Source organism: Myotis myotis, unplaced genomic scaffold (genome assembly GCF_014108235.1).
Source record: "Myotis myotis isolate mMyoMyo1 unplaced genomic scaffold, mMyoMyo1.p scaffold_m19_p_23, whole genome shotgun sequence".
Taxonomy (NCBI): domain Eukaryota; kingdom Metazoa; phylum Chordata; class Mammalia; order Chiroptera; family Vespertilionidae; genus Myotis; species Myotis myotis.
Genome location: NW_023416328.1, coordinates 3918375 through 3932068, shown reverse-complemented (window position 1 = coordinate 3932068; position 13694 = coordinate 3918375). Strand labels below are relative to the sequence as shown.

At 44.7% G+C, this 13694-nt stretch overlaps 1 protein-coding gene across 8 annotated transcripts in view; it reads left to right on the top strand.

The window, feature by feature from the left end:
* MCTP2 (multiple C2 and transmembrane domain containing 2) overlaps window positions 1-13694 on the top strand; it is a 130287-nt gene that overhangs the window by 40979 nt on the left and 75614 nt on the right. For 6 of the 8 annotated variants that reach the window (XR_004975155.1, XR_004975156.1, XM_036355547.1 and 3 more), the window contains exons 7-8: window positions 229-340; window positions 5166-5201. Coding sequence is in view for 5 of the 8 variants with exons in the window: in XM_036355547.1 (XP_036211440.1) it covers window positions 229-340; window positions 5166-5201 (148 nt within the window). In the remaining 3 variants the exon portion in view is untranslated. Of the gene's footprint in view, window positions 1-228; window positions 341-5165; window positions 5202-13694 lie in introns of those variants that run through there. The other 2 variants (XM_036355552.1, XM_036355546.1) reach the window with 2 other exon arrangements.

Genomic DNA, 13694 nt, shown 5'->3' with positions numbered 1-13694 from the left:
CAGTTAACCAGCTGTTGAATGAGGCAATGCCACACAATTTCTCTGCCTTGAAGGCGGTTGTTTTATCTCCTGAATTTGGTGCTTTTTAAACTTGTGTCTAACCCTTATTCAGAGCTAGGAGGCTTTTACCATGGGTTTCTGATGCATTATAAGACTACACAGGACTGCCAGGAAGTGCTCACATTATTCGTTGGTTTTTTTGTTGATTTTCTATTTTTTTGCTTGTAGAACGACTGAACATATTTTAAAATTGGAAGACCCGAACAGTTTAGAAGACGACATGGGAGTGATTGTGTTAAATCTGAACCTCGTCGTGAAACAGGGTGACTTTAAGAGACATGTGAGTATCCCCATTTTGTTCTTCTTGAAATCCTCCATTGCCTTCGTCCCTGGACCACTGGGCGACCAGATGGATTGATCTTTTTTGTAATTGTTTTGAGGGGGAAACAAATAATTTAGCAGAGACTTAAAGAACTTATCTGTGGTGTGTGTATGTATGTGTATACACACACACACACACACACACACACACACACACACATACATATATATCCTCTCTTTTGGATCTCTGGAAAGAACATCAATTAAGAATTCTCATGCCCTAACCGGTTTGCTCAGTGGATAGAGCGTCGGCCTGCAGACTGAAGGGTCCCGGGTTCGATTCCGGTCAAGGGCATGTACCTTGGTTGCGGGCACATCCCCAGTAGGGAGTGTGCAGGAGGCAGCTGATCGATGTTTCTCTCTCATGATGTTTCTAACTCTCTGTCCCTCTCCCTTCCTCTCTGTAAAAAAATCAATAAAATATATTTAGAAAAAAAGAATTCTCCCTATTTGGGCTAGGGATATAGATAGCGCTGCTATGACTAAAATGTGTGTGTGGCTTTGCTCTTAGCAGATCATCTGAAATACAATTTTGCTACGTGTTCAGGTTTTTACTTACCATCTCCTTAGGTCCTAGAGAACTTGGGTATTGTTCAGTTACGAAAAGCAGTTTCCAGGATTTAATTACTGCGTTGTACATTATTAAGGCGACCAAGTATAGTATATATTTGAAGCATTTCCGTTTCTGTTTCTTTTAGCCACCAAGTTTTCTACGGAGAGTACTTTTGGGAGGATAGAGATTTTAATGTTCTGTGGTCCGTTATATAGAAATTTCCAGCTAATGCACAACCTGGTGCAGATTCCTGTAATACCAGCACAGCTTTGGGTTTTGTGATGCTGTGGCTGGGGTTCTGTCATTTTGAGCACATAGGTGAATGCAAGTAGTAATCTTATTTTATATTCAGAGCATATAACGAGACTCCAAGAATTAATATAAGAACAAAAAGCATCTTTGGTTGTCACTTTATTCAAAAGGTATTTTTGAAGCCAGCCGAAATACCTCCTCGAAAAGGGACGAAGCTGTGTGAAAATGGAGCGTGTTTCAAATCGGGCCTGTTTATACATTAGGCCTCCATTAATGCCTCTCAAATTGAGTCACTGGGGTCGGCGACAAGAGTATTCTTCATTTTGACATCATCTTCGCTTGTCGTTGTAACTTATTTTCACGATGAAAATCATGACTGATTTACTGGTGACCCGAGAAAAACAGCTTCAGGAAGCAGGAACACAGCACTGTGACTTTTCAAATGCCAGAGGGTCAGCTAAATAGTTGCTATTTTTAATTCAAAACCGTACGCGGACTTACTGGTCAATGACGGAGAAAAAAAAAAAATCCATCGATTTTTTAAAAAGTGTCAGCGTTCAGACTTGAGGCCTCTTTAACGCTGACGTTTGGATGTTGAAATGTCTTCAAGTTGCTGTTGAAAAATGAATCTATTTTTCTAGCTAACGTCACGAAGAAGGAATTTTCTGTGGCTTCTCTCAGTCTTGACAGTATTGGCACTTGAGTCAGTGTCACTGTGAGCAGAAGGCGACCAGTCACTTGAGCTGGATGCCGGGTTCAGATACATGAATGTGAGCCAGCATCGTTTGCCACGTGGGTGAGCAATTGCTAGCTGATATGTTCCAATAATTTCTTACATGTGTATGTGGGGTGTTGGTAAAGTTGGATAATTTCCCCATGAAAACACTTGCATATTTAAGCAGCATACTAGCTGCATACTTATTCCCCTTGTAAATTTTCCTGTGACAGATTAGATTATGTTTAGCAGTGACGCTGACCCTTAAAATATATTTAAATATTGCCAAAGTTTGGAGTTCGAAAGTAATGCTACCTTAGTTAAAAATTTTATTTCAATAAGGACACATTTGTAATACCTTAACTAATAAAGAATTAAAAAAAATTATTTCAAATGGCAGAGATATTAATATTCAGTACAGCTTGAGTTTTTGTAGTTGTTGTTTTTTATATAAAGCATCTCAAGGAATATCTTTTCAGAGTCCTAAAAGTAGCCACAGTTGTCATGTTATTTGGTTTGGCTCTCCAATTTTTTTTTTTAATTATATTTTTATTGATTTCAGAGAGGAAGGGAGAGGGGGAGAGAGAGAGAGACATCAGTGATGAGAGAGAATCACTGTTCGGCTGCCTCCTGCACGCCCCACACTGGGGATGGAGCCCGCCACCCGGGCCTGTGCCCTGACCAGGAATCGAACCGTGACCTCCTGGTTCATAGGTCGACGCTCAACCACTGAGCCACACTGGCCGGGCCCCGCCTGCTGTTTTTGAGAAATTTTCAGGCTGGATATGTGCTCGCTCATGTACTTTTCTCATTTTCTTTGTTCTTTGCTTGCCTGGCAGAGGTCTAGTGTGCAAAATACTTATTTTGTGTATGTTTTATGCGGGCATTATAACGCAGGGAAAAAACCCTGCCTGCTCTCGTTCGTTCCAAATGGTAGTTTTATTTTTCTGTTTCTGTACTTGACCAAAGTGTACCCCTGCAAGGAACAATTTATCCCGGGCTGTGGGTAGTTAATTATTCGACTCAAAGTGCCTATCAGGGACCTTTAGGGTATAAAAGGAAATGTCTGAGGATTTTTTTTTTTAAATAAAATATACTCAATAAATATTTATTGAACAAATTGATAGGGAAGCTCTGACAATTTTACATAGTTTTACTGATTTTTGAGTCAGATGTTTCTGAATTTCCTTAGTCAATTCTTCTAGCTCAATCTGTCACCAATGGTACGTTGTTTATTGGGGCTCCTCTTTGTCTCCAGTAAACAATTTCAACCCATATTTCAAAGATGTGGATGTTTTTGATGAATGATGACTCTACACATGGTCCATGAACCTAGGGAGGTATTTTCATGGAGTGTTTTCCCTTTTGAGGATTTTTTAAAATTGAGTTAAGTTACTAAAGTTTTATATTAGGTTTTTTAAATGGGAGTCATAACACGAAACTGGGAAGACAGTGATTTATTGATAGGGAATATTTTGTTTATAAATTCAATTTTTTTTAAAAGTCTGATGGAGAGATTTCAGTTTGAATTCTCAGTGTTGAACCCATATTTCTTACCGTCATCATTGAGGCAATCGCTGTTGCTCTAGAACCAAGCTGACAAAAACCTTAACCTGTGCAAAATGTCTATGAATTGACCCTTAGGCATGGATTGCTGTGTATGTGGGCAGAGCACAGTGAGAAGGTAAGGCAGTGAATGGCTGGAAAGCTGACCAACCTGGTATCTCTTTTTCTTGGCAAAAATAGGATTGGAGTTAGAAACACAGCCTCTGTCATCCGACTCCCTGGGTTTGAATCCCGGCTCCCACATTTTCGAGTTTTGAGAATGAAGCGAGCAGGTCAAATTCACAGACTAACCCAACGCCTCTCAGCGACAATTTCCTCATGAGTGAAATGGGGATTAAAAAAAAAAAGGTTATTTTACAAATTTGCGAAGATTGAGATGATCAGATGCAGAGTTTGGAATGGGGTGGGCACTCTATATATGGTAGCTTTCGTATTGTAGTAAGCAGACAGTAACAGTCATTCTGCACTTACATCCATATCCATTTTATGGTCATTATAGAGATCAAAAGAATCATACGTCAAAAGGCCCTAAATAGCCTTGTGTACCTTTAAGATGGTAATTAATTTTGATGTGTGTTTGGGTTGAAATACATGTCATTGTGTTACTGGGATAATACGAAAAAGAATTGATTTTAGCACCCAGGTTGTAGTATCTACAACTCCATGTCATGTGCTTCATGCTGAACTCAAAGTTGCACCAGCAGAAGTGTTTTAAAATAAAGAATATTTTCAAGTCACTTCCGTATCCACGTTTCTAGTTGCTGGTCACTAGAATATAAGTGGATTTCCCCCAAAGACTATATATTGCCTGGTTTATAATTTACTGGGAAGATGTATGGGTGACATGGACAGGTCATTTGCCTAAAGGTGTTTTTTCCTTAAGCAATAATAATCAATGTGGGCTGCTCCATTAGGCTCATAATTGAGTTGTAATCTCCCAAATTTATCTGAGTTTGAACATCCAGTTAGGTGTCTAACCAGCCACAGTCCTGGGCAGTGATGGAGGGAACGAGAGGATTTTGCTAGGAGAGAATTTTAACTGTCTACGCAATCCAGCAGCCTTAGTTTTAGCAGGACCCACGAGAGCGCCAAACAGACCGGTGGAGAAATTCCTTGCTGTTCAGAAATTTTTTCTTCTCTCCCTCAGAGCTGTGTTAGCCGATTTTTCTTCATTGTGTAGGAATGACTCCATTTTTTTTTTTATTTTTTAAATTGAGACTTAATCCGTGGAGGGAAATGGAATTATTTTTCTAGTACCTAAAACTCTGGAAACCTAAACATGAACGCACATTGTCCCTGAATTTCTTTAAATATTTTTGTAACCTCACCTGAATATTTCAAGTAGGAGAACTCTGCCTTTTCGAGGTGAAATTGTACTGTTTTCAGGCGTTGCAGAACATACGCGTAAATGGACTTGTACGGACCGAGCACGATTTCTATGACCTTGGGCGTTCCTTGTTGAAAGTACTGTGAACAAATGGTGTAACGGCCACAGATACGTGATTTCTCTCTGTTTCTAACCGTTTCCTTGCTCACACGTGCTTTCTCTGTAACCTCAGACAAAGGTGGAATGTCCGTCATTCCCATGTCATCTTTACCATTATTCTAGCTAGTAGAATGCTATCTTTATGTGGCTAACGGTTCTGTTTCTCTCTTTCCTTTTGCCCTCCTTCACCATTCAATGGACGCCATCCTCAGCGTTGGTCGAATCGCAAGCGGATAAGTGGAAGCAAGGTAAATACCACTGTGTTTTTTTGTTTTTTGTTTAATGTGTTATTTACATCCTTGGGTTAGGAGTTCACCTTCATTACAAACACAAGCGCGCACGTGAGTCATACCGCCGACCCCTCCCAGGGAGCGGGTTCTGTTCCTCTCCCTGCTGTTCAGCCGGAGGACACAACCTCCCTTTTAAAATTTCACTCAATCAGGGCACGGCCAGATGTTGGAACTCACGCCCCCTTGCTCTGGTGGTGACATTTTATATGTCCCGGCCACGCTGGAACGTTCCACTTCATTAAGTTTAGATTATTCGGGGTGTCGCGCAGCGAGATGGAGTCTTTTAGGAAGTTATTTACCGTTAGGTAGAGATTAGCTTTGGTGTTACAGGGACAAAGAAAATATAAATTAAAAGGATTTTACGTGTTTTATAACTTCTGGGGGGGAAAAAAACAACACCACCACTTATTGCTTTTTTGGTGAGATTCTTTAGGTATTTCTTAATACCAATACTGGTGATTTTTTTTACATGGTTAGTTTATACTTAAGCAGTTATGTCCACGGCTGTCCAATGTGTGAAAAAGTGTCGGTACCGAGGTAGAAATGCATTCTGAGTTATCAGGTTATGAAATTAGCACCTTGCAACTTAAGTGACTGCATGCCTAAATGAGTGTGAAACGAAACCAACAAGACATTTTTAAAAATTAAAACTTCATTTAGCAGCCGGGCTGCTTTGTTAAAGAGAAATAACCCACATGGGGATGGCGGTGGTTTATGTGTGCGTGGGGGGGGGGGGGCGTGGGGGGGGGTGTCAGTTACTTATATGCATTTATTTACGCAAACACCTGCACAAATACATATGCCAGCTCTGATTTCTGACCTCACTGTGTTTCAGCCGCTTCCTCCTGTGTAAAATAAGGAGAATGAGACAAAGGCTTTGTGAATTTATAAGAGAGAGAGAGCGAGAGAGTGAGTGTGTGTGTGTGTGTGTGTGAGAGAGAGAGAGAGAGAGAGAGAGAGAGAGAGAGAGAGCGACGGAGAGATTTGTAACCTGACCAGCCCTAGTCATTTAGGAAGACAGGCACACTTTACAAACCTTGCCTTTTAAAATTCACAAGATCCCTAGCTGGTTTGGCTCAGTGGATAGAGCATCGGCCTGCAGACGGAAGGGTCCCGGGTTCGATTGCGGTCAAGGGCACCTGCCCGGGTTGCGGGCTCCATCCCCACTAGGGGGCGTGCAGTCGGCAGCCGATCCATGATTCTCTCTCCTTGATGTCTGTCTCTCTCTCTCCCTTCCTCTCTGAAATCAATACAAATATATTTTAAAAAATCAATAAAATAAAATTCAAAGGCATCCCAGGTCCCGATGCTTCCTAAAGCATATCCCCTTTGCATGTTGAGCCCTTTAAGAAAGAACCATGATAAGGTGTGTTGTCCCCCTGCCAGTTCCCTCGGTGCCCAAGCCTCCGGCTCCCTGTTCGAAACGAAGGGCCAATAAATAATGTGAAAGCGTCTCAGAACTCCCTCCACGCTCTTGTCTTTTCCCTTTATAGTCACTAGAGGGGAGAAGAACTTCGCTTCTGGCCGCAGGAGGCAGGCCGGCCCTGGCGCTCCCACATTGAAGAGTTTGCTGTAACCCTCCCAGGCAGTAAAAGTTCCCGGCATGCCCCGGCGAAGCCTGACAAAGCAGTATTTTCTCAGTTTATTGATTCTGTGCCGCACTAAAACACGGGCCTGGACATCAATAACCATGTGTAGTTAGGGAGCCCCGGCCTGCGGACCAGCCCGGGCAGTTTGTGGGAGAACATAAAGGCTGGGAAGAGCAATTGTGAGCCTGGGGAATAGTGTAGCTGGGGAGGACAGGAGAGGTTATGGAAGAATGGGCCCAGCAAGGAAGGAGGAGAGAGAAAATGTTGACGGCCCGGATAAAGATATCAAATATATGGGAGCCACACAGGGGCCCGGAGAGCAGTATTTATTTCCCGGCTCCAGAGCTGTGTTCTCACACTGAGCTGTTGTCTGTTTTTGTTTGTTTGTGTTTTTTTGGTGTTTTTTTTTTCCGTCCCTTCCATGATAGTATCTAGAATTTGGACTTTAGTGCCCTGGGCTCAGGGCCATTGTAAATGTCCAGAGCGCGTAGCTGTGTTTCATAAAACCTCAGAGGCACACAGCCCTCGGCAAGCTGCTTATGATCTTTAGTTGAGATGCAGTTGATCTAGGATTGGCGACGAATTGCAACTGGCCGGTTGATTCTTGACGACTCGGCCTGTGCCGTTTGGAGAGGCGAATGCGACGGGCTTCTCATTTGGCTCATGAAAATGAGTCCCTGGGAAAGTCTAGAGATGCTGTGATGATTCCTCTGTAAGAGTTGTTGGAATACCCGGATGAGCCCCGGCCGGTGTGGCCAAGTGGATAGGGCATCGGCCTGCAGACGGAAGGGTCCCGGGTTTGATTCCGGTCAAGGGCAGGCTCGATCCCCAGCCGGTGCAGGAGGCAACCAATCGATGTTTCTCTCTCTTTTGTCTCTCCCTTCCCTTCCATTCTTTCTAAAAATCAATGGAAAAAATATCCTCAGGTGAGGATTAAAAAGAAAAGAAAAAAAAACACGTACCCTGATGAACCTTTCTTGGTATTTTTAAACTACAGAGGTTGGCAAAAGTAGGGTTACGGTTGCGAGTATATGAAACAGAATGTATCCTTGTATTATTACTTATTTTTTAAAAAATATATTTTATTGATTTTTTACAGAGAGGAAGGGAGAGGGATAGAGAGTTAGAAACATCGATGAGAGAGAAACATCGATCAGCTGCCTCCTGCACACCCCCTACTGGGGATGTGCCCGCAACCCAGGTACATGCCCTTGACCAGAATCAAACCTGGGACCCTTCAGCCCGCAGGCCGACGCTCTATCCACTGAGCCAAACCGGTTAGGGTTCCTTTTGAATATTGGCTACATATAATCTTCGCTGTGAATCCATCTGTTTCTAAACCTTGCTTCTCTCTTTGTAATGTGTGCAACAGTTATAGAGATAAAAAAGTGAACAGCAGTCACTTCTTTTACAGCAAGAGTTTAATGGGAAAAAAGCAATAATGGAATGGATGAATTACTGAGTGTATTCAGAAATCTGCGCGCACGTACACACACACACACACACACACACACACACACACCTGCCTGCTATCATTTGAGGTATTTGAGTCTGTACAGGTACGATGGCCGAGTACAGCACCCCTTTAGTTACGCGTTCCCTTTACTTTCGGTTAATTCGCACCGAGATAAGTGTATATTCTTTCCTAGCCCCTCTTTCGACCCACACCCTTTCATGCAGTCATATGTCAGCGATCCCAAGGTAAGAGCTGTGCCCCGTCCTGGTCTAACATTTTTCTGTATGAAATTAGTTGACTAGCGGTGTCCACGTTTGCCCTGTTTGACTTCACATCCTTTTATCTCTGTTCCTCTGTTATTTCAGAGGCTGATCTCCGCAGATAGGGTTTCCCGGGACTCTGTCAGCTGGCCTCCAGCTGGCTGTGTGCAGTGGGAGGAATCGGCAGGATCCTAGGGTGGGAGAGGGGGAGGTCAGGTGTGTCTACGTTTTGCATCTCCCATTAGCCAGACCAGCTGGTTTTCAGCTTCAGCCGGGAGACCCTGAACCTAGTATTTACTCTTTTTTTTTGGTCTCTGGGGCCCAAGGGGATTAGAATGTCAGCTTGCGGGCCAAACTCAGCCCTGTGTCTGTTTTCCCAAGTAACAGCTGTATTGGACCACAGCTGCGCACATTGATGTATAAACCATCTCAAGCACCTGGCCAGTGTGGCTCAGTGGTTGAACATCGACCTATGAACCAGGAGGTCACGGTTCGATTCTGGTCAAGGGCACATACCCGGGTTGCGGGCTCAATCCCCAGTAGGGGGCACACGGGAGGCAGGCGATCCATGATTCCCTCTCATCATGGATGTTTCTCTTTCTCTCTCCCTCTCCCTTCCTCTTTGAAATCAATAAAAAAAACATATATATTCAACCGTCTGGGGCTGACAGTGGCCGTGTGGAGTCTTTGGGACAGAGACCTAGTGGCCGACAAGCCTAAATGCTGACTGTCCGGACCATCACAGGAAAAGGCCACCGCCCCTGGCCCAGCTGAGGAGTCGTAGACGCTCCCTACTGTGCTTCCCCAAGGTTTTCTGATTTCTGTTTGGCTTCTCAGCCTCTCCTTCAGCTGTGAAAACAGTGCTCTCTGTTGTGTGCCCTCCGTGTTCAATACCAGAAATAGTTTTCTTTTCCTGTTGGATCCCAGTACAAATTAGAGGGGCCAAGCCCTAGCTTCCGGCATTTTTCTTTTTTTTTAAATTGATTTCAGAGAGGAAGGGAGAGGGAGAGAGAGAGAGAAACATCAGTGATGAGAGAGAATCATCGATCAGCTGCCTCCTGCACGCCCCCTACTGGGGATGTGCCCGCAACCCAGGTACATGCCCTTGACCGGAATCGAACCTGGGACCTTTCAGTCCGCAGGCCGACGCTCTATCCACTGAGCCAAACCGGTTTCGGCGTAATTTTTATTTTTAAGTGTGACAATTGAGCGATGATATTCCCTCATACTTAAACAAAATAGTCAACTGAATATCCAACTTTCAGAGCTAATATTTTTTGTACATACAGACTGCTCCTACCCTTGGGGCTGTGTTAGCGTTTTCATCTGCAGATATAAATCTCATCTCCTGTCCATGTCCATGTGGGGGATTTAAAAGGCTTTCTTCATATTCTTACACAGATTTGTGTGTAGCTCTAGGTGGATTTATGCCTACAGGATCCTCTTCAGATGATATAAGGGACTGTGGGTAGGCGGTGTTCTGCTCGCATGTATGGCTCTCCTCATGTCACGCTATAAAAGCTGTTGACAATGAGCAGTAGTTTTACACGACAGAAATATTTCAGGGAAATCTTTTAGACACCCAGGGTTCTTACCGTTTCTAAATAGTGCCGACATAGCCGCAATCTTGCTTTCCTGTCGTTTTACTTACAAAGTTCATCTTTCCATGCCTTTGTTTTCATGGACTGCTTGCTTTCTTACAACGAGGTAGACAAAATAATGAGCGTCATACCATAAGATGCATGGGCGAGATAGGAGCACATTTTTATATTTCCAGGAGTGAGATGATATAAAACGTACCCACCGAGTCTTTGGCACCTACCAGCAAAATCTCGTGAAACTCTTTCCTCACTGCCCCTCTTTAATTTTTATCTTTAAAAAAAAAAACATTTTTGGTATTTTATTACACCCAAAGGATTACTTTGATATTGGTCAAGCTGTAATCCACTTCAGTACATCGTTTTAATCTGGGGCAAGTTTGGCACGGTCCTTTTGCTAGCAATCCATTCCAGGTAAGAGCCATTTATTCGTTTTTTTTAAAAAAATACATATTTTTGTTGATTTCAGAGCGGAAGGGAGAGGGAGAGAGAGATAGAAACATCAGTGATGAGAGAGAATCATAGATGGACTGCCTCCTGCACGCCCCCTGCTGAGGATCGAGCCTGAAATCCGGGCATGTGCCCTTGACGTGAATCGAACCCGGGACCCTTCAGTCCACAGGCCGGAGCTCTATCCACTGAGCCACACTGGCTAGGGCCAAACTGTCTGGTTTCTTAATGAAAGTCATTATATGTCAAAGTTAAATATCACACCTTGTTTTCACCAGTAATAATGGGTGTGTTTCAGAGGGAAGTCACTATCTGGAAGAATGCTGTGGGTTTGTGGGGGCAACGGGGGGTGGGGGGTGTAGGGAGAGAGAGAACCTATGAATGAATCAACATAGAAATAGTAAAAGGTTCCGATCCTTGGGGAGGAAGGAGAAACATAACAAAACCCCGATGCCCCATATTTTACCCGTTCTGTCTGCTGAGAAATTAGGGTCAGGACCCAGAAACTTTGCTGTATCTCGGGGTGTTTGTCTCGGCGCAGGTGGGGCCGGCCTCTGCTTTGATGGGTCATTTCCTTTTCTCCCTTCACATTCCAGGCGGCATTAAGATGACAAATTTCACTCCCAGGCTCGGCCCCGCCGCCCGTGCAAACCTGAGCCCTTGAGCTGACAGAGTGAGTGCAGAGGAGTCGATTTATCGTGGGGAGGGAGAGGGGGCGTTTGAAGACCACAAAGGCATCGGCGAGCCGGGCTGTGCCCCGCGGCTCACACGGGATGGCCGGACGGCTCTGAGCTTCATCCCAGCTCTCCAGGGTGGAAGAGAAATGTTCAATTAATTAAGAAACTTTTTTAAAAGCCCGTGCACATATCCCAGAATGCGTTGGGAGCAGATGAAACTTTATTTAGACACGAGAGGCCCCGATGTACGAAATTCGTGCCAGGGGCTCGGCCCTCACAGCCCTGGCTTCCGGCCGGTCTAAGTAGCATATTACGCTTTTATTATTATAGATAACCTTAGCGTGGGCAGGAGTATTTAGGGTGAAATACACAGAATAAAGGTGTGATTTTTTTAATTCCTCACCCGATGATGTTTTTCCATTGATTTTTAGGGAGAGTGGAAGAGAGAGGGAAAGACAGAGAAATATCAATGTACGAGTAACACATCGATTGGTTGCCTCCTGTACAAACCTCGTCCACCAGGGCCTGGGCTGGGGAGGAGCCTGCAACCGAGGTACCTGCCCTTGACCAGACTCAAACCCGGGACCCTTTGGTCTGCAGGCCGACGCGCTATCCACCGAGCCGCACCGGCTGGGGCAAGGTTTTATGCTCCCCTCTCTCTCTGAGCTGTGCAATGCATACGGCTCTTTTCCTAGCCTGCCTTTAGTAAGAGGGGAAGGAAAAAAAAAAAATCTTGGACAGCACAGAGCGAGCCCGTCACATCCAACACGACTGCGTTACAGACCGAAATGTTCAAAGTCCGACCGAGAGAGAGATAAAGGCTTTGATGGAAAGCGGATACTTCCCAGGGACGCGGCGAGCAATCATCCAGATGTTACGCTGTAATGCAGCGGGTGTCCGCGGCCGGGCCGGCCCGGGAGCCCCAGCCAAGCCGCGCCCGCTGGAGGCCTGCTCCGCGCCCTCCCAGGCTGTCCTGCCAGATGGAACCTCTCTCCGGGGCCCCCTTGACGACCGGCTGTGGATCCCCTTTTCACAGAGCTCATCGAGCTAAGCGGGGCTGCTTTTTGGACAAGTTAGATAGAAGCCCGTCCAAGATAAACAACCCATTTGAAACTAGGACATACCAAGCCCCGGAATTATTTTAAGGGCATATTTCATGGGAGCGCGGCCATTTTTCTTAGGCGGTTGCCAGACTGTAGGGATGCCCTTTGATCTCGGGTGGACAGGCCTCCCTTCTTTATAAAAAGGGTTTTGAAATCGCTTCAGTGTTGAGGGAGGAATCTATCTGTCGGGGCTTTGAAGTATGGTCACAGGACAGGCCATGCATTAGTGTGCTGGTTGGCAAGTCAGAGTTTCAGAAGAAAAACACACGCAAAACAGGAAATGGCAGCGGGGCAGATGAATCACAGTCCCGTTTCCTTTGTGAAGGGAGAAGCCTGCAGCCTGCGTGCTTAATAAGCTCTAACATGTATTTAGACAATTGCTACATCTGTACGGACACCTATAGGCGTAGAAACACATACACTTAGATGTTTATATACGTGTCTGCCTGTCTGTCTAGAGATTGTGATGGTGTTTGTGGCTCTTAACATGGAGAAAATTGCTGCCCTAGCCTGTTTGGCTCAGTGGGTAGAGCATCGGTCTGTGGACGGAAGGGTCCTGGGTTCGATTCTGTTCAAGGGCACATGCCTGGCTGCGGGCTCGATCTCCAGTAGGGGGCGTGCAGGAGGCAGCCGATCAATGATTCTCCCTCATCACTGATGTTTCTGTCTCTCTCTCTCCCTCTCCCTTCCTCTCTAAAACATATATATTTTTAAAAATATGCTTAGCTTTTAACTATTTTATCAACTTAGCTTTTAGCTATTTTATCAACTTTCATTCTGAGTATATTCGATCCACAACCCAAGGGCAGGTAGAAGTTACCAAAGAAGGTTTATTATGTTCTCCAGCGGAGAGGGATTTTTCTTCTCTTTAAAATTAATTCTTTTCTTGTCTGCCCTCCCTTCTCTGTCTCAGCACCTCCAAAAGCCATGTGTGTGTGTGTGTGTGTGTGTGTGTGTGTACGCATGTGTGTGCATTGTATGAGAACAGCGATATGGATATGAAGTTGGGAGAATAGATTCTCTCAGTGCTTAAGGAGGTTATAAAACGATCAGCCGAATGCTTGGTGTGGCCTCGTTGCATCCTTTATTCGGAGTGGCAGAGCGACCTGTGCCGGATGAGGTAAGCCGGTCTGTAATTAATACGGCCCTGACGTACCATTTGTTGTGATAAATTGTGACAAACTGGCGTCCCAGCAAATCGGTGTCTAAACGGCCTGGAAGATCTATGGAGCCGGTGACAGGATGAATCTATAGCGTTAGAAATTCATTGCTTTCCTATGATACTCGGCGCCATTTACATTCCTCAGTCCATTTATTT